Source organism: Trachinotus anak, unplaced genomic scaffold, assembly GCF_046630095.1.
Source record: "Trachinotus anak isolate AG129_WGS33_773 ecotype Australia unplaced genomic scaffold, CSIRO_AGI_Tana_v1 ptg000011l, whole genome shotgun sequence".
NCBI classification, from domain to species: Eukaryota; Metazoa; Chordata; class Actinopteri; order Carangiformes; family Carangidae; genus Trachinotus; species Trachinotus anak.
In genome coordinates this window covers 15205635-15225894 of record NW_027273862.1, presented here as the reverse complement: position 1 = coordinate 15225894, position 20260 = coordinate 15205635, and the positions used below count along the sequence as shown (strand labels likewise).

General features: G+C 38.2%; 2 protein-coding genes across 2 annotated transcripts in view; both read left to right on the top strand.

The window, feature by feature from the left end:
• LOC139627529 (E3 ubiquitin-protein ligase NEDD4-like) overlaps positions 1 to 12755 on the top strand; it is a 28647-nt gene extending 15892 nt beyond the window's left edge. Inside the window, exons 6-29 of the mRNA XM_071488347.1 lie at positions 2792 to 2842; positions 3259 to 3320; positions 3496 to 3598; positions 4357 to 4520; positions 4605 to 4722; positions 5962 to 6126; positions 6296 to 6379; positions 6580 to 6699; positions 6833 to 7042; positions 7359 to 7436; positions 7628 to 7682; positions 7784 to 7842; positions 7955 to 8020; positions 8181 to 8410; positions 9038 to 9159; positions 9277 to 9347; positions 9654 to 9749; positions 9848 to 9921; positions 10011 to 10071; positions 10176 to 10235; positions 10331 to 10438; positions 10563 to 10659; positions 10963 to 11035; positions 11872 to 12755. Of these exons, the coding sequence (XP_071344448.1) occupies positions 2792 to 2842; positions 3259 to 3320; positions 3496 to 3598; positions 4357 to 4520; positions 4605 to 4722; positions 5962 to 6126; positions 6296 to 6379; positions 6580 to 6699; positions 6833 to 7042; positions 7359 to 7436; positions 7628 to 7682; positions 7784 to 7842; positions 7955 to 8020; positions 8181 to 8410; positions 9038 to 9159; positions 9277 to 9347; positions 9654 to 9749; positions 9848 to 9921; positions 10011 to 10071; positions 10176 to 10235; positions 10331 to 10438; positions 10563 to 10659; positions 10963 to 11035; positions 11872 to 11974 (2430 nt within the window). The 3' untranslated portion in view covers positions 11975 to 12755. The remainder of the gene's footprint in view (positions 1 to 2791; positions 2843 to 3258; positions 3321 to 3495; positions 3599 to 4356; positions 4521 to 4604; positions 4723 to 5961; positions 6127 to 6295; positions 6380 to 6579; positions 6700 to 6832; positions 7043 to 7358; positions 7437 to 7627; positions 7683 to 7783; positions 7843 to 7954; positions 8021 to 8180; positions 8411 to 9037; positions 9160 to 9276; positions 9348 to 9653; positions 9750 to 9847; positions 9922 to 10010; positions 10072 to 10175; positions 10236 to 10330; positions 10439 to 10562; positions 10660 to 10962; positions 11036 to 11871) is intronic.
• Positions 12756 to 19058: 6303 nt separating this feature from the next.
• Positions 19059 to 20260, top strand: part of prtga (protogenin homolog a (Gallus gallus)) — a 31395-nt gene continuing 30193 nt past the window's right edge. The window contains exon 1 of the mRNA XM_071489875.1: positions 19059 to 19519. Within this exon, the coding sequence (XP_071345976.1) occupies positions 19453 to 19519 (67 nt within the window). The 5' untranslated portion in view covers positions 19059 to 19452. The remainder of the gene's footprint in view (positions 19520 to 20260) is intronic.

Below are 20260 nucleotides of genomic sequence, written 5' to 3'. Positions count from 1 at the left end.
TTAGTGTCACATGAATCTTCAGGGTTGTTCTGAATGAAGTTTTATTTATGGTGATCTTTATCTTTTATCTCAGGCAGTCTTTTCGTGTGTCCAAAGTTTACACTTACTCTTTGTTAAGCTTGGCCTCATCATCTCTACGATCCAGGAAGTTTCAGAGGAAAGAGATGGTGTCACTTCGGAGTAAATTCTGTTTGTTACAGATACATGAGTGGCCTAGTCTGCTTTTCAAATCAGCAGGGACTGCTACTAGCATTAGCCTTTAACTGTGTATCAATTTCTGTTTATGAAACACTGAGTTGAGTTTATTAAACTATGGGTTCAATTACTCTGTGAGAGTGATGAATGCTATTAAGGGCAGCTGATATTTATTAATATTGTTGCAGTCTACAGCGTTACTGGGTGACATGTTGTGAGTTAAGTGTAAGATTAAATATATTGTGGATTTAGAAGAAGGTAGATCTTATTAGTGCGGCAACAGATTTAAATGTGACACTAAAATGATCATGATATCCCTCTGGACATTGTGTGTACACAGATAGTAATTAATTATTGGCCAAAATCACAAATTAAGCTCCAAGCTATGTACTTGATTTATTGACTTAAATGAGACCTGGGAAACAACATCATAATGTGAGATTAGTCATGCAGACAAAAGTGGAGGAGGACACTGGAGTTAAGAAATGTCCCTTGACTTTGTATGAAATCTCATGTCTCAGTCAGTTGAATTGAGGCTTTTTCATTTATTTAGATTTTTAGAAACCCTTTATTTTCCTTGTTACTCACGTCAACTGTTGTGATCACATACAACAGGAAGGAAAATGGTGCATGACGATGTTCTATATGGAGCCACTACACTATACACAGTATACACTTGTACATTTTGTAGGTCTCCAGTACACTGGCTGTCATAGAGGCCATATGTAAATAATAACAATGTAAACAACAAACTCTGACTTTCTTAATATCCTGTGGACTGTGGTTTACAAATAAATAACCAACATTAATGATAGTGAGTACCGGTACCTCCTTAAAAATCAGTATTTTGGAAGACCTCACTTTCAAGGAAACACTGCAGTGTAGAAACTTCACAGTTGCTCACTGGAAATGAAAAGGAACAGCTTTCCCAAAAATAGCAATGATAACAAGTGACTTACTTACTAGAGTGTATCAGGGCATAGATGAAAAGGTAAATCAGGCAAGTTTTTTTACATCACATTTTTTAAAAAAAGAAAACAGCACGAAAATATTAAAATATAAATTAAAGGGGGAAATTGAAAAGCTACAAACAGAGTCATAAAAGCAGGATGGCATGGCAAGATGGTTCATCATGTGTATTTGAGATTCGGTCAAAGGCAGTGCAATAGTCAATCACTATATTGATAGTTGATCAGATGTAAAGTAATTCCTAGAAGAATCTTTAGTTTCAGTTTTTCAGCTGAGAGGATCGACTGCCTGTCTTTGCTTTGACTTGATCTTAAACTGGATATTTTTAGGTTGGGGGCTGTTGTTTGGACAAAATAAGGAAGTTAATGACATCATCTAGGGTTTTCCCAGACCACTAGTGACAACTGTACTTATTAAACTGGGTGTAACAAATGGGACCCTCTATTATAGTTAGAATCCTTGCAAAAATGAAAATACACATAGGGGAGATACTCATATGGATTTTAAGAATGTAGCATTTGTTCAGACTGGTCATTGCAGTTGTAGTTGTAGCTTTTAACCTGGATTTAACCGCTTTTCTTGGTCACATTGTTAGAAGCGTAAGGGCAAGACAACGCTCTATACCGTCATAAGGCAGTCTGGCCTGCTGGGGTGTTAATTTTGTCATAGAGCCGGCTCCCACAGTGCAGCGCATTAGCCTTCAGCCTTCTGCCTTTGAGGCTGTAACGGCTGCGGTGAAGGAAAGCAGTGAATGTATGAAGGAAAGTCCATTTATCTGAAAAAATGCTACATTATTTTGGTCACGGTCTCTCTAGCAGCAACAGTGCAGCGATTCACTGTGGGCTGATAAACACATTCCTGTCTAGGATACAGACAAAATATATATGGAAATAGATCAAGTCAACTGACTCATCATTTCAAGTAGGAGTATGGTGCAGTGTTTGTGTTGAGGACAAGAGATACTTTCTTTTACACCTGGATAAAGAAAGCTTGCTACAGAAACTGGCTAGTGATGAAGAAGTGTTGCAGACAAATTTCATAAGAAATAGTGAAATGATAGATGTGTTGATATGACAGAGATATGAAAGGAAATGAAATACCACTCAAAATCACTGTTAAACAGACTGCTCCTATATTGCAGTGGTTCTCCATACTCTAAAGACAGTGTCCGTGTTTGTGTGTAGTGTGTGTGTGTGTGTGTGTGTGTGTGTGTGTGTGTGTGTGTGTACTTGTACTTGCTACATAGTAAGGACCAAAAAAAGTATTTTACTAACAGAGTGAGGACATTTTGGGAAAGTGAAGACATTTTGGCCGGTCCTCACTTTTTCAGACACCTTAAAATCACATTTTGAGGGTTAAGACTTGGTTTCAGAGTTATGGCTAGAATTAGGTTTAGGTTAAGGTTAGGGTTAGGGTTAGGGTTAGGCACTCAGTTGTGATGGTTAAGGTTAGGGTAAGGGGCTAGGGAATGCATTATGTCAATGAGTGTCCTCACAAAGATGGAAGTACAAGTGTGTGTGTGTGTGTGTGTGTGTGTGTGTGTGTGTGTGTGTGTGTGTGTGTGTGTAAGAGCAGATAATATTTTTGTGAATTTTTGTGTGTGACTCTCTTTCCCTCTCTCTGTCAGACACGTGATGACTTTCTGGGACAGGTGGACGTACCCTTAAATCAGATACCGGTGAGTCCTAGGTTGCAGGATATCCTTTTTCTTTGCATGTCGATGTCCCCATGTAAGTTTTTTTTTTTTTGTGTAGTTTTTACTGTACAAGCTCTCGACCTCAATTTCACCCACACCGCCATGTAAATATAAACACGTACACCCTTATTCTAGTGTCTGTTCCACATCGTTATCTATAGTTTTGGAAACACAGTCTGTCATGTTTATGTTACGTCCCTGCTTTTGTTTTATTATAAATACAACACCCACAAATTAGCCCTCATGGTACAAAGTCATTGTTGTTTCATGTAATAGTATAGTAGTAGTATAGTTTAAATAAATTGTTGTGATACAGTGCCAAGCAGTAGATTTATTTATGCAGCTCTAAAAGTGTTTAAGGAATTAAAGATTTTCACGGTTTTTCATTTGTTTCTCAGACAGAAAATCCTAATACAGAAAGGCCATACACATTCAAGGATTTTCTGCTTCACCCACGAAGGTTGGCATGATTTCATGGTTATTTAATCTTTTGTCTTTTCCTGTTTTACATTTCATTTTTACATATGTTTATTTGCAGGAGAAATGATAGGCCAAAGTTCATATTTTATTTTTAAACATTCCTGACATATATTTATTTCTTGCTTGTTCAAAAAATTATTCTATTTGTCGCGCAGCCACAAATCCAGAGTCAAAGGTCATCTACGTCTCAAAATGACCTACCTGCCAAAAAACTCTGGCTCAGAGGAGGAAACAGCAGATCAGACGGAGGAAACCGACGTAAGTTTGGCTAATGTCTCCCATGATCTTCACAAATATCACATATCCTCTGTTCACTTTTTATAGCTTATATCAAAATATGTCATAGATTTTAGTTCCCAGTCATTCTGAACTTCTACTAGCAAAAAATAAACCAGATTCTACATTTATTATTGTTGTAAATGTACCCAGAATCAAATTGAAGGCAACCACAATTGTAAACAAAGGCAACCTTCAAAGTAAATTTGTGGTATTGGTGGTGTTTTTTTTACTTGTAAATTTATTTTAGTCACAGCAGGAAAAATCATTGTGACTGGACACAATGATTCTACACATTATAAATTAATTCATATAATTGTAATTTTTTTACTGAAATATTATGAAAACTATATTAAAAAAACACTGATTACATGCTTATTAACTGCAACCTGGGGTTATTTAGATGACAAAAATCATATTGATCGAAAATCCAAGTGTAATCTTGCAGTGTCATTGTTTTCACCATACACAACATTTTAAACAGCTCTTTTAGACTGGATTGCATTGTCACTTTCACACAAAGCCCATGAGTCCATCTTATATATTTAACCCACTGTGTGAGCATGGCTGGTGTAAAATATGCAGATGATTTCTTCAGAATGAGCTTTAGCCAACTCAAAGCTTTAGTCATCCTAGCCACTCTTCTAGTTGCCAAGTCTTCTTTGGTGTGTGCAATTAAACAGCTGGTTTTAGGATATTGTCTCCATCCAGTCCTTTTAAAACTTTTTAAATATGTGCAGCCTGGTTGGGAGCTTCTGGAGTCTCAGGACATGTCAGGGCCCAGACAAAGCCAGTTGCTGCCCCCTCTGCCCCCTGGCTGGGAGGAGCGTCAGGACAACCTGGGAAGAATCTACTTTGTCAATCATGAGAGCAGAACCACACAGTGGCAACGACCCACAATGCAGTAAGTCTTCTGTCTTCTTCCCAGCAAAGGTACATCACTTTCTGTGATGATGCAGTACTGATAGTGTGTGTGTGTCCTAAACAGGGACAGTGATTTGGAGATGCAAAGAAGACAGAACAATAACACAGAGGTGGAGCATGCGTTCATTACGCGCAGACAGATCTCAGACCACGATGAAAACACCACACAAGAGTCTCCTGAGGTAAATTTAACTTTTTTAACAAATTTGCATTTGCATGCCTTTTACTGTGTCCTGCTTGCCCTGCTTGTCCTGTATTACTGTTGAGACCTAGTTGTTTAGTGTCATTCATCTCATTGTTGTGATTTTTCAGCCTGCAACCTTACTGTTTTTGTTCACTTTTACCACTCCAATTGTATTAAAAAGTAAAAACCCACTGTACACTTCCTGTGCATCATCGTACAGCAGACAGACACATTTGACAACTATGTGGTGAACGTAGTGGAGAATTTAATGGCTAAAGAGCCAAACATTTCCCTCATGAGTAGGTAGAGACAAAAACAAGGCTAAAAGAAGAGGTGAGTGAATATTGGACTTTAGTGGGACAAGAATATCACACAGCCTCTCCACACCCCTGTTTCTAATTAGGGTGGTGTGTGAGGAATGTTGGAAGTTTGTTCTGTTAGCTGTGCAGATCCCATGTTGCAGCCAGGTATTGCAGTGGTGGTCATAGCAGTGTAGTTCAGAGGCCTGTACTACAAAGCAAGTTCAACAACCAAACAACTGCAATCATGCTAAGTGGTCACAAGATGGTGGTTATCAACTCAGTAAGTCAACCCAGGTTTTCGTGAGCGCATTCACATAAAAGGGGCAATGTTTGCAGCATATGACCAATCACAAACATGGACAAGTCTACAGCAAAGTGGCACATTTTACAAATGAAGAGCAATAATATTACACAAACACAAACAAGTTGAACACATAATCCATGCTCAAAGCAACTGTTGTAGCTGCCAAATCTTGGAAGGTCAGCTGGCAATGAATCGCAGACTATGTGAATGCCTAATCGCTTTTAACATCACTGCCCCATCATTAGGATACGATTAGATCTCACTATAATTGCATTTGTGGATTCCATTAAGTAGTACACTCCTGCTGAGGAGCTGGCCCCACGCAATAATGAGGGGTACTTGTATAAAAAATTGACAGAGAAAGCCAGAGGGGTTCCAGTCTGAACACTATCATAACCCTTAATACCCAGGGTTAAATTCTGCTTCGTAGTGCAGGCCTCTGGCTTGTCCCCTGGGATCTTGGGCATAAGCACTTGAGGAAAACCACTTTCATCAACTCTAAACAAACTAACTCATCGGTTCACTATTAAACAGAGCTCCCAGTCTGACACTGCTTACATAAACTGGGTAATTTGTCATTGCATCTGACCTTGAATCAGCCTCCCACTTTGTCTTCTCTCTCCTCTTGTAGAGCTGGGAGATCATTACAGAGGACGAGTCCACGTTGTACCACAGCGATAACCAGCTCACATCACCTACAGCCCACACCCCTGTGGAGTTCCACTCCTTCTGCGGCGACCTGAGAAACGTGCAAATTTCAGGGGCCACAGCTGGTGAGCGTCGCTCTTCCCAGACGGTGAGTCACGTTGTGTGCAGCGTAAGGTTCTGGTTACCAACAATTAGAGGAAGAGAGACTTGTCATGAGATTAATATGAACCATGAGCTTCCATGGAGAGTGGAAAATATATTCTCATTAATGGCCAAATGATGATTGTTGTCTTTGACATTCCTCCCCTCTGCTGCAGGATCATGCTAGTAATTCAAGCCATTCCAGTCTCAGAGGAAGTGCCCAGACTTCAGTCGGAGAGGAACATCCTGTAAATCCTGTAGTGAGTATTTCACAGAAATCACCCCTTCATACATTCTGTCTAGAGACATCACTGTCCAGTGTTCTGTCACTTCCTGTGGTGTGGAAGTTAAAAAATAGTTTTACTGAAGTTATATTTTGCTTTGTTGGATACTGTGGAACATGATGAGCTTGAGGTTTTCAGTATTGATCACTGTTTTCAATTTTTATGTCATTCAATAGCTGTTTCCAACCTCATCTGGGCTGCCTTCAGGCTGGGAGGAAAAGCGGGACACTAAAGGAAGACGCTACTTTATCAACCACATCAGTCGAGTCACGACATGGACACGACCAATCATTCAGGTACACAGTGGGCTTTCTTATTTATACTGATATATACTGACACTTCGCATGGACATTTTTATATCCTAATTCCTTCAGATTAAACTAATTTACTAAAATAGCACCTTATAGATGTTTTTATTTTCTTGGACAGAAACCCTCAGAGATACCAGCAGCACAGAGTGGTGCAGGTTTATCCCAAAGCCCCACACCATCCCAAACGGTTGTATCCCCCGAGGTGTCTCCTCAGCACACCCCAAGCCCTGAAGGCACATCAGGCTTCTTGCCAGCTGGTTGGGAGGTTCGCAGTGCTCCCAATGGAAGGCCCTTTTTCATCGACCACAACACAAAGACAACTACCTGGGTGAGGAAGCAGCAGAAAAGAGGGCTTCTAGTGTACTTTTATGTCCGAGTGGTGATGACACACTTAGGGGTGCAGTTCCTCTAATGGCCACTCATGGTTGGCTTCAAGAATGTCAATAGAAAAACTTCAAAATTCTCAAAACAGATGCAAAGCCAGTAGCTTTTTATTTCCACAACAAGAAAGGGTCTCAATTAACTGAACTGAACTTTAAAAAAATGTGAAAAACACAGTCTTTATCGGGATCACTCAAACTAGTTCTTGTGTGAGCATTTCCTGTCTGACTGAAACAAACCCTGACTTGTTTTCCTTTGAACAGGAAGATCCCAGGCTAAAGATTCCTGTACAGATGAGGAGGAAACCCTCGCTTGACCCCGCTGATCTCGGCCCTCTGCCAGTAAGTTCATCAGTCACAGGAAATCATTAACCAATCAATTGAAAAGCATTTATCAAATTTAGGCTTTAGATCTCAGGCAAAAGTTATAGATGGTGTCTTAATGCGCTCTAGATTGTAATATATTATTAGCCCTGATAGTATTGCTTATTGTATTTAATAATCTAAATGCACTTTATTGTCTTCATTCCTAGCCTGGTTGGGAGGAGAGAGTCCACACTGACGGGAGGATATTCTACATAGATCATAGTGCGTGTAACATTTAATACTAAAAAATAAATCTTGTACTCATGTGATAATGAATATACTTCTTTATTAATGAATGGCCTCTGATGTATTTTATTTCATAGACACCAGGACCACACAATGGGATGATCCCAGATTACAGAATTCAGCTATAACTGGACCAGTGAGTACAGATTGTATTTGACAAAAAAACTATTCTCTCTGTATAGATTACAGGCTTCATAAAGTTAAGATTGATTTTCTTGTCACTGAACATGATCCTTTGTTTATTATAGGCTGTGCCTTATTCCAGAGATTATAAACAGAAGTATGACTACTTCCGGAAGAAGCTGAAGAAACCAGTGAGTGTCTTCATAGGACATCTGTTGTTTTCATGATTGTTGACTTTGAAAAAACTATAGTTTTAAAAACTGCTGTTACTTTTACCTCTGATATCAGTTTCTCAGTCTTACTTTCAAGTATGCTGTTTATTCTTAATGACGTCAATACATTTTAATGTAGGCTGACATCCCAAACCGCTTTGAGATGAAGATGAGGCGAAACGCTGTGCTGGAGGACTCATACCGACGCATCCTCTCAGTTAAGAGGGCTGACCTGCTGAAGGCACGACTGTGGGTGGAGTTTGAGGGAGAAAAAGGACTGGACTACGGAGGCCTGGCCAGGGAGTGGTTCTTCCTCATGTCCAAGGAGATGTTCAACCCGTACTACGGACTGTTTGAGTATTCTGCTACGTGAGTCCAAACATCGTCTCTGTCCTAAACCTTCTCTGTCAATCTTACACATCTGGTGTCTGAGTTGTTTTGTATTTGTTGATGTTTTTGTTTTTACTGATGTTTTTTAACTGATATAAGACTGGTTGATGTCAGATAAAGATAAAGATATAGCTAATGAGAGGTAGCACAAGTGATTTACATCCTCCTCTCTGACAGACCATGTTGTGCATCCAGGGCCCCTGTACTGCTCTGAAAATTGAGAGAAATATGCAAAATTACCAGCTCCTGATAAATATATTGTATCATTGCTAATTTTGTGCAGTCACAAACTCCATGTGATATTTGTTGTTGGGAAGATTAATTATTGTTTACACAGTGCAGACTAAAATTAAAGGATCAAATGTCCCATCTTCTCTTCACTGTCAAAACCTACCAATGCATTTTGGAAAACTGTATTTTTGAGATGGAAAATGAGTTGGAATCAGCCTCTTCATGGTACAGTTAATCCTCTTTGCATCAGGGAAAATACAGACTTCGAGTCATGTCAGTAGCAATATAAATCACATAAAAGGCAGGGACTGGCACAGCTATTTAAAAAATATGTGTTTTTGGTGTTGTTGTTATTTATCGTGATTTGTCTTTCAGGGACAACTACACGCTGCAGATTAACCCTAACTCAGGTTTATGTAATGAGGACCACCTGTCCTACTTCAAGTTCATCGGCCGTGTGGCAGGCATGGCTGTTTATCATGGAAAACTGCTCGATGGTGAGGGCTTCTGAACATTTCTTTATAAATGTTTAGATATTTGAAAGGACAGCAGCAGCAGTGACAAAGTCAGTAGAATGTTATCGGTCCTGACATTTTTGTTTATGGTATTTATAGCTTTCTTCATTCGGCCTTTCTACAAGATGATGCTGCAGAAGCCAATCACCCTCCAGGACATGGAGTCTGTTGTGAGTATCACTTTTTCAACAAAAAATAATTAAGTCAACACCTTGTATCAGGATCCTCAAATTACTGATGATGTGGATCATTTTCATTTTCTTAAATGTGCCATTTTTTCTAAAATCACCTCTTAAATGGTATCTTTAAAAAAATAACTTTTATTAGATTTTTTTAGTTTTAGTGATTTTTTTTTAAAGATGATGTGAAAAGTTTTAATGTTTGTTTTCCCTTGAAAAGCACTTTATGACATTGTTTTGAAAGGTGCAATACAAATTAAGTTGATTATCATTATTATCATTACTATCTTTTTTCAGGACAGTGAATATTTCAACTCCTTGATGTGGATTTTGGAGAATGACCCAACAGACTTGGATTTAAGGTTCACCATTGATGAAGAGCTGTTTGGACAGGTTTGCACAACATCTTGTCTCTGCCTCAACAATTTCCCCCTTGTGATAAGTGTTTTTCTGTGTTTAGTGATTCGACATATCCCATTCTTTCTCTTCAGACTCACCAGCATGATCTGAAGCCGGGCGGGTCTGAGATTGTCGTCACAAATGAAAACAAGAAGGAATACATCCAGTAAGCAACACAGCTCCTGTTTTTTTTAAAAAAATCTTTGAACTAATAATTTATGGTTTGATGCTAATCACCTGTTTTGTGGTTAACAGTCTGGTGATGCAGTGGAGGTTTGTGAACAGGATACAGAAGCAGATGACTGCTTTCAAGGAGGTCAAAATTTATTTGATACGTTTCTTGTAACATAGTAAGCATCTGTACAGGTGTTCAAAGCCTTTAAAATTTTGATAAAAATCTGACTCATTTTTGTGTTTTAGGGATTCTTTGAGTTGATACCACAAGATCTGATCAAGATCTTTGATGAGAATGAACTGGAGGTGAGTTTTCAGTTGATCTGATGTGTTGAAATGGATCAGAGTCATTACAGAAAGATGAATAATGGTCTGTATACCTGCCTTCTTTCCTTCCACAGCTGCTCATGTGTGGTCTTGGAGATGTGGATGTGAATGACTGGCGAGAGAACACCAAGTACAAGAACAGCTATTGCTCCAACCACGTAGTTATCCAGTGGTTTTGGAAAGTAAGACAACTTTCCATGCCTGGAGCCGTCAAGCTGAAGCTGGACGGCATGGACCTGTCTGTGTTTTCCCTCCATTAAGAAGAATGACTTATTTATTTGAATGTTTTCTGTTGTGTTGTTGTAGACGGTGCTGCTGATGGATGCAGAGAAGCGAATCCGGCTCTTACAGTTTGTGACAGGAACATCCAGGGTCCCAATGAATGGCTTCGCTGAACTCTACGGTGAGCTGATCTGTTTTGTACTACCACCTGCTCCATTGTTATGATGTGTTTTACCCTTGATTTTTCACTCTTCTTTCCACTTATCCACTCAGCATAAAGAATTATTTTCATCTTGTCTTTTATGTCCAAATGGGTATGACTATCATTGCCTCAATGTCCACTGATCACGTTTTCTCTGTCCATACTATATACACTTGCCTTCACTTTACAGGTGGCTTGAACTTTGTTTTGTTTCTTGTAAATCAATTCCAGTTGAAATTATGTTGTATGTGTTTGTATGATGTTTGATGGTTTATTTCCCAGGGTCTAATGGACCACAGCTGTTCACCATTGAGCAGTGGGGAACACGTGATAAACTCCCCCGAGCCCACACATGGTAAGCACTTTTACTGTTAATTTTTTTTTCCATAATATCTAGCACATTTACGTTTAGCAATATACTCTAGACCATTTTCAGATTTTCTGAAAGTGTGTGCCGACATTTAAAAAGGCTAAAGGAGATTGAGCCAAAAAAAAATAAAATCTCACATTTATTTCAGCTCTCCTTTCTACTGCGTTTTTCATTATGTTTAGCTGCGAGGTTTGCAGTGAGAGCAGAGATTTCAGTGCAGCTTTTATCGCAATTAAGGAACATTCACAATTATTATGATGTTAATGTAATGTGGCTACAATATAATGAGCCCCCATTGTCTCTACAAATTATGTTTTAATGTTTGTTGATGCTCAAGATCGATATCTAAATGATAATCTCTGCATATCAGGTTAGAAAATATTTTAAACATTGGAGTATCAGGGGCTCTAGAAAGAGAAAGAATATGGAACCATTACTGTTGAGTAGTACATCACCCCACCCCACTGACACATGACATTGAACAAGAATGCACTCTGCTTCCTCAAGCTCAGCCCACACAGAAGTTTTGTGTGGCTGTGATAAAGACAAACTGTTAAAAAAGGACTAGTTCAAACTAGTATTTAATTGAGCTCAGTGGGTTGAAGCCCTCTAGTGGCTGATTACAGTAGAAGCTCTCTACCTGCCATTTGAGAATTGATTACAGTCATCAGCCTCAATGACACATCTCAGTATTTAAGAATTGTGAAAAACTAAAACAAAATCTAATTTTGATTCCTACAAATACATGTTTTATGACTCCTTCTTGGATTTGATTTTAACCCTGATTCACCTGTCTTTGTCTTTCCGTTCATCTCCTAAAGCTTCAACCGGCTGGACCTTCCCCCTTATGAGTCTTTTGAGGAACTGAGGGAGAAACTTCACATTGCCATTGAGAATGCACAAGGCTTTGACGGGGTAGATTAATGTAGTAAATGTCAGTAAATGAGCTAAACTGACATTTACTGCCATCAGAGTAAAGCTTAGCAGCATGATGTGGTAATGTTGAAGAGAGAAACAAGATGTGCATCAAACTTGGATCTTAACCTGCCAGCTGTGTGACAGATGAAGGACAGTCACACAGCCCTCACTTTGTTCCTCTGATGGGGCACACATGGAGAAAGTTAGACCTTAAATCTGGCGAGATGGAGGTATTGAATCACTCCACGTGTTGTAATGTTTACAATTCAGCTTTTCTTATTTTTTGATTCTGTATTATAAGTTGTTCAAAAGTGTATTCACTTCTATTTGCTAAAATGCTTAAATATTCAAAGAGCATGATTCTGTCAAATGACTATTATACAAATTAATGTGAATGTTAAGCTTAAAAACATCTAACTTTAAAAAACATTTGTTTCATTTGGGCTGAATTGCCTCAGAGACACATAATGCTCAGCTTCTCACATCAGGTACATGTGAGACTTATAGTGGTTATGTTGCTTTTCTTTGAAAACCATGAACTTCCACTGTATGACTACATGTTAAGTGAACAGTCAAAAATCCCTTTAAATATGACATTTGCTCATTTGTGAGAAAATGTCATCCAGAGGTTTTAAAATTAAAAGATGAAGCCAATTACAAATATTTAACTTCACTCCTGTTTTGACATTGATACATTACAACAAAATTAAAGTGCTTAAAAAAAGAAAAAACAAACAAGCCATCATATCACAAAGAAAGAAAGAAAAAAATCATAACAAATAGATAAGTTAAAAAAATAATGATGCTTTTACTGTTCAAGGGCAAAGTGAACATAATCAGACATAACAACTTTCTTCTGAACATACAGTGCTTCTTCTGATTTTCTATTTGAAAGACAGCCATATATCCTGGAATTAATTTTGGTGTTGTAGTCAGAATCATAGGTGGATATAAACATTTTCATTTTTCCATCCTCTAAGTTTTCCAAATTAAACTCTTCTCATATAATGTGGTAATTGGAGGAAACTGTAGAAATCTTGGTGTTCATCACAGTCTAAAAACTCTTTAGTACTCCTTTATGTATAGGTAAGCTGTAACCCCTTTCCCTGCCCATATACTAAATCTTTTGTCACTCAGATTTCGGGTATATGATGTTTTAAACAACAAAGCATGAATATAAATTGGTAATTCAACCTAAATAAAACAGATGTGAAGATGTTTTCTCTCCCATTTTCTTGTCATTTAAATTCTATACATAAATATACATTTTTCATTCCAGTATATTAGAAACACTGATGCAGGAAATCCAAAATATGTGCCTCAAAAGCACATACAGTATATAGCATAGCAGGTTATATACAAGTTTGAGCAACTACACTTAATCAAAGTGTGTCAATGTATCAGTCAAGCATTGTAGTAGTGATGTACCAAAAGCAGGACCAGTTAAAGGCAAAACTAATTATACTGTTTGTATCTGCGTAGTCCACAGATTGAAAGAAGTGACTACATGCAGTGTTAGACTGTGCTGAAATACTATGCATAATTGTACATATACATAACAGTTGACTATCACTTGATTTTTGAGTTTCTCAGATATTACACAAATATATTGTATATGCAAATATAACTTTGTCTTTGCCTTCTACAAACTGACACAGCAACTGTTGTTGAAACTGTTAAAGTTTAAAAAAAAAAAAAAAAAAAGGTTATTGTTGTGCCTCAGCACCTCATGCATCCTTTGTGTTTCCTTCATTATCAGTGGCTACTCATACCCAAGTTCAACACTGACTGTTTATGTATCAGAAAAATAAATAAATGTATATATTCAGATTATATATCCTGAGCAGCATCTTACAGAAACCTTCTCAGAAAGACTGACCTTATACAGTATGTTAAACATGTTTTGTTGCCTTTTGTCAATGAGTGATATAATTTTGTTTTCTTCTACTCATCATGGGTGTCTAATTTCAGCACAGTGCTCTATTTTTAAGAGTACAACTTTAAAATTTGTTTTGTTGGTTGTCAAAATGTGTACAGATTATTGTTTTAAAATTGTGTAATCACTTGTAATACCTTTGTAAGAAAGTAACTATCCTTAAGCAGTAGTTTTAACATTTTCTGAATGGTAAAACACGTGTTTACACTGCCTGCCATGTTTACAGGTTGTTGATAAAGGAAGATATCGTGGGCTAGTTCTGTCTCTGACAACACAATTTTATACTATGCTTTTATAAAGTGAAGCACTTTGTTAATATCGAAGTCTTACTTCTTAACTGTCTGAATCTTTGCCAATCTGTCACCTGCAGACTGCTTAAATCACCCTTTAAAAGCATGATCATATGCTTCAAGTGCACGTGTTTAAATGTTTACATGTGAACATCGCTGAAAATAAGCACATTCTCTTCTTTCACTGATATTTAAAATTAAATACAGAGGCCTTCATTTGTAATATATTGTAGAATCTGATTGTGTTTATTGATGTTATAATCTTGAAATGGAAGTACTGTTATATATGTATTGTTCTCTACTGAAGAATATTGAATAGATCAACAATATCAAATTTTGTTATTATACAATTATAACACCTATAAGTGCATTACAACATCAACAACAACATACCTGCAGTGTGTATATGTATATATATATATATATATATATACACACACACACACACACACAGTTAAAGGGTGAAATGAACTGTAGCTGTTAAATCCCAATTTGATGACTTATAGCACACCAAATTATGAATATATTTGAAGAATAATAAAATGTAAAATCAATCCTCTGGTGTCTTCATGTCTAACGCTCCCTCCTCTTCAGCTGCTGTAGTGTTACAGTGTGATAAGACACTGAACCCTCAGTTGCTCCCAATGGCAGACAAGCATCCTCCTGCACCTTGCATCACTGCTCCTCTGCCTCAGTGAGTGTTTGTGTAAATGGGTGAATGTGATTGTAGTGTAAAGCACTTAGAGTGGTTGATAGATTAAAAAAGTGCTATATAAATGTTGTCCCTTTACTATTACAGTTTTTCTCTATTGATTTGATGGACACAACTTAGAATTCATTCACTTACCGTTTAATGATTTTTTACACAGTTCTCAGTCACACTGTAACCAACCCTATTTAGTATTTATAACCAATATATAAACATTGAAGAAATGATTTATAACACACTATAAAGTCGTTTGTGAGTACATGTATGTGTTTGTCAGCAGCTATAATGGGTCCTGTGGGAACTCACGAGTGGAATCTGGTGTATAAACTGGTGTATTGCAGAGTAATGGTTTGGTCTGGGAGTGAAATACTTTCAGTTGTGTTGTGTGATAATAGTCATCCAACTTTGTAGTATCACATATTGGACAATGTGAAGTTACAGCAGCCTGCAATATTTGCAAACCCATCCATTAATACTGATAGTCTTGCCCAGTAACACAAATGTCCAGGACACACTGAGACATTACTGCGGTTATTCCAAGGTTGAATGTATTGCACACAATGTATTGAAGGTGTCTGACCAAGGAGAATATTTAAGTAATTGTGAGCATATAAATCTATGGTATCATCTGATGTACATGACAGCAAAGACCGGATATAGAGCTGTAAACAGACTACCTAAAATATGTTTTGATGTTTTGTTTTCTGCATTTTTTTAAAAATTTCGTCCTTGATTTAATGTAGCTACCGTGCTGGTAAAAGGTTGCTTTTCATTTTGCTTGTCTTTAGTGAGGAGTTTTTTTTTGTTTGTTTTGTTGTTATTGTTTTGTTGTTGCTGAAGTATTTCCTTTTTAAATATGATTTTATGAAGACTTTTGAGAATACCATTTGGGGCATGCATTTGCTCATTTGTCAAATGGAAACACAGTTTTGGTGTATGTTTCACAAAGTCTCAAAACTAGACTTTTGTTTCTAACAATGCATCAAAACTATGGAGAAAAACTACAAATGATCCTCTCAGGATTTGAATGTAATCAACATCATTTGTCATTTCATTTTTGACTCATTTCAGAGGTGTATGTGTTTGTATGATCAAACCATATTCATGTCAAGCTTGTACAAAGTATAGTTTGCACAGATGTAGGTGCAGGTATGTGTATGTAGTACTGGATTGCACCAGCTGGGGGAGATGAAACACATAGTATCCTTCCTGAGAGTCACGACCTAACATTTCCACTTCTGACAAACAAAACTAGTTTGTTTCAAATCGTATTGGCTCTTGATTGGCAGTTCTTCTCCTTGGATTCTACTTTTTTACACCCAACCATTTACTGTCTCTCATGGGTTTCATCATGGGATTTATTTCAAACAACATTTCACTGCATGACTGAGCTGAGAGCACAGTCTGACTGTTTATCGAGCTAATTCAGCTGTAGTTAAATATTAATCGGTGATCTTTCCTGTGAGCTTGTTGACCTACAGTATTGGGTGTTCATTCATATGTGCTCTTGGCTGTTAACAAGAGCAGCGTGTGGAGAAGACTCGTCAACATCTCTGTGGTTAGAGCCTTTTGTGTGATTCAGCTGAGCAGCCAGAGCCCTAATTTCTCCCCAACCCCCTGTTGTGGCACTAAAACCCCCCTCCCCTCCACACAGGTCAGTAGAAAAGGTCACACACGATTCAGGCCGGCCTTTTGGACACTTCTAGGGTCAGTGGGGATGGGCATGTGTGGTAGGAGGAAGACACAGGCCTCAGCCAATAGCAGCAGGCTTTGAGAAAGTTGGTTCCCCTTTACCCACAACCTTACCAACATTCATAACCTGATAATGACTTTAACTCCATCGATCTGACCTCAGAGCTTGACCCGAGTTCACATACAGGCCGAGCATCACTCCACCCACAAACTGTGCCATATTGGCAGGTGCCGAAACTGAATTCTTGATTAATTAAACACCCTGGGGAGAGCCCTGCTGAGCATGAATGAGGCCAGGCTCTCACTTTCTCACGTTATGTAAGAAAGGACCGAGCATGCTAAACTGAGGTTGCGGTCACTTATTAGGTTATGTAATACAGTACAAGTACTTGTATCAACGTATGAAACAATTAGGTTGTACATTGTGAGTGACAGAGGTTATTGTGGCATTTGACAGCATGTCTGATTCTTGATTATGTTAAGGTTTGTTGGATAATATCTTGAGGCTAATCTTTCCATTTTTGAACCAGTAAATAAAAAAAAAGGCTTTTATTTTAACATCTTTTTCAAATTTCTTCATGCCGATAACACTGTAAAATTCTCCATTTATTTTGGAAGTACACTTAGTACACTTAATTAGGGTAATTTGTTATCTGACCAAAGTTATACCTGAGTTGCAATTTTAAAACTAGTTGTCTAGTGTTTCTCCAAAACAAATTCAGAATGAATATGGCACTCCAGTGTCAAGTGAAGAAAATATGATGATGACAATGATTTCTCCCGCTTTTATTGCCTTTTTTTCTGAAATATTAAGTATCCAACTAAAAGTCTCAGTTCAGCTTGAACTATTGAACGTAGAATCCTCTATATTTTGGAAACCTGCCAAAATACAGATATAGCATTTTTAATATGCCATATTGTTAACAGCTTTAGCCACAGTGATACATTCTGTTAATATCAATCACATTTGTCTTGTATTTTTCAGCCTTAATCTTTACTTAGGAGTGCATATTTTCCATGACTGATCAGCACTATGCTTTTTTTTATTTTTTTATTTCTTCTCTCTGATTGGCCGGACATCACAGCTGGCCTGCGGTCGGCTGCTGAATAAAGGTTCATAGAGGAAAGACAGAGGGAGGTCCGTGGGAGAGAAGGGGTTTGATCTGTCCCCACAATAAGTGATGGACATTGGATCAATATCGACATTGACGCAGCAGCTGTCTTGCTCCTATCAATGCTTCCTCGTAATTGCGACCCAGTTTTAAAGGACAAGAGACAAACTCATTTCCATTAACATTTTTTTTTTTCAGTCTGTAGAGACCATTTGGAGTGCAGTTGGTCTCTGATACTGCGGCATCTGCTCTCATCAATACAGCTTCAGTTGCATTGATAAGGAAAAGTGAAAGGTTCTTGGTGAAGCAAGCAAGAACATTGATCCTGGGTCAGTCAGGGTTTTGGTGTCAGGCTCACACTATACAGAAATACTGTTAAGTTATTGATACAAAGCATGCCGTACTAACATTTCAGACAAATTAAATTTAAAAAAGTAGGCATGTTAAGGATTGTTCGACTTAAACTTGACATATTTTGTAGAGAAAAAAAATTGTTATTCATGTTACTGACTGGATGCTGCATTTTTTGCCATCCTGTCTATCTACCGTCTTATAAATGGGCATTGTGTGGAAATGTACATGGTGCATATTCCCAAATAAATCTATGCATAAACATATATCCACAAGCAGGGGAACAGTAGGAGCCCACATCTAGTTTTCACATGGTTAACGTGGCCATGGGCAGGGCCATGTTACTCCACTCGTTTCAGAGAGTATTTTACTTTTTACTTCAGTGCATTTATTTGACAGCTGTAATTTCTTTGCAGATAAATAAAGGTATTTTTGATTCAGTATGAGATATGTTAAAATGTAATGTAATGCTGACCAAAGAAGGCTACCCCAAAGTATACTGAAGTAGTCAGACCTGGTGCTGCAACACTTTCAGACAAGGCTTGGTTACCAAGCTGAGCAAAGCAGGCAAACGCCCAGTGGCCCCAGAACTCCATATTTACTCCATTTCATTAGGGTCTATATTAGAATATGTACCACTGAAGTAGAATAACAACCGTGATCACTTCTCCATCTTGTGGACCTGGTATTGACAGTTTGATGTTTCTAAAATATGACAACAAATATGATAACCCCCACCCCCCCACCCCCCCCCCACCACCACCACCACCACAACCAAAACAAAAACAAAAAAACTGTACAAACAGTTAAAACCACAAACAAATAAAAAACAAACAAAAAACAAAAACACAGTAACATACTCAAATTGCTTTTTTTTGTATGGCCAACAGTGAAAACCCCAAGATGGTGAGTTTTGCATCATCATCATCTAATTGATTAATCAACTAATCATTTCAGCTCTACAGTGAACTGGCTGGTTTTCTGGGTAAATAATGAAACTCCGGTGCACAGTGGGTCAATACCTGCGCAATATAAGGAGAATCGTGGATGCAAAACTCTGACTTTTAATAGATTACAGTTACATAGCCACTTCTCCCAATGATTACTTGGTCTTATGCAGAGACAGATACAGCTAAAGGTTACGCACAGTGATGTGTACAGTCATGCAGGAGGATGAGGGGGGGGGGGGGGGGGGGTCTCTCTGCAGCCAGGGGGCGCTGGACTGAAAGCTTCACACTGACCTGGAGCTGTGATGAACTGCTGGGTCCATCCCAGAGGAGGGAGACTGTCCTCCTGCAGCCTGCAGCACCGGAGCCTCGCGTCAGTCGCAGCGCAGCTCATCTGCAGGAAGCAGCCACGAGAGAGCAGCTAGCATGCGCGGACAATTCACGTAAATGGAGCCTTTCACAAGGAAACTATATCAGCGTCTGCTGTTCTTTGTCTTTTTTCTTCCAGTCTCAGGTAAGGAGAGCTTTCACTGGCATTTGGCCTTGATAGTGAAAACACTTAACCATCTGAGTGTTTCATCACTGCGAGCGTCCGTCATGAGCAGGAGCTGATCTGTAACTTTAACTTGTGTGATGATAAGTGAGCATGAAGTTAAATTATTCGCTGAAACGACACGAAGGGCTAAATTATATTGACTGGGTGAGTGTTTCAGCTGATTCAACTCTGTCAGTCACAGTCAGCAGTTCAATATAAAGTGAGTGAAGGGTTTTTAAGGTTTTTCATCATTTCACCTCTTCATTTTAACCAACTACAACTTTTTTAAAAAGATCTTTGTTAACTTCATAGATGTCCACTTAAGTATATAAAGAGATAGTATTAGCGATATTAGAAGTGTTGCAGATATTAAAAAAATATTTCAGTATTTTGGATAATTTAAGGATATAGATAAAGATGTTTGAGATGAGTCGTTAGGGCAGAGCAGACAGGTGTAATATGAGTATTTGTGTTGTAAAGTATTACAAAGTATTTCGCTGCTGTTTAACTTGATCTTCTGGCCAGAATCATACAATTACAGAGCTGAAAACTGGGACCAGATGTCCGGCGAAAACAGTTCACTAATACAAAATCAACACATATATCACACACAGAGCTGGTGTAGGAGATAAAAGAAAAGATACAGGCTTCATGCATGTCTCTCTCCTTTGATATGGGAGGAAGTCCTTGGTGTAAGATGAAAGTATTTGCAGGTTGTAA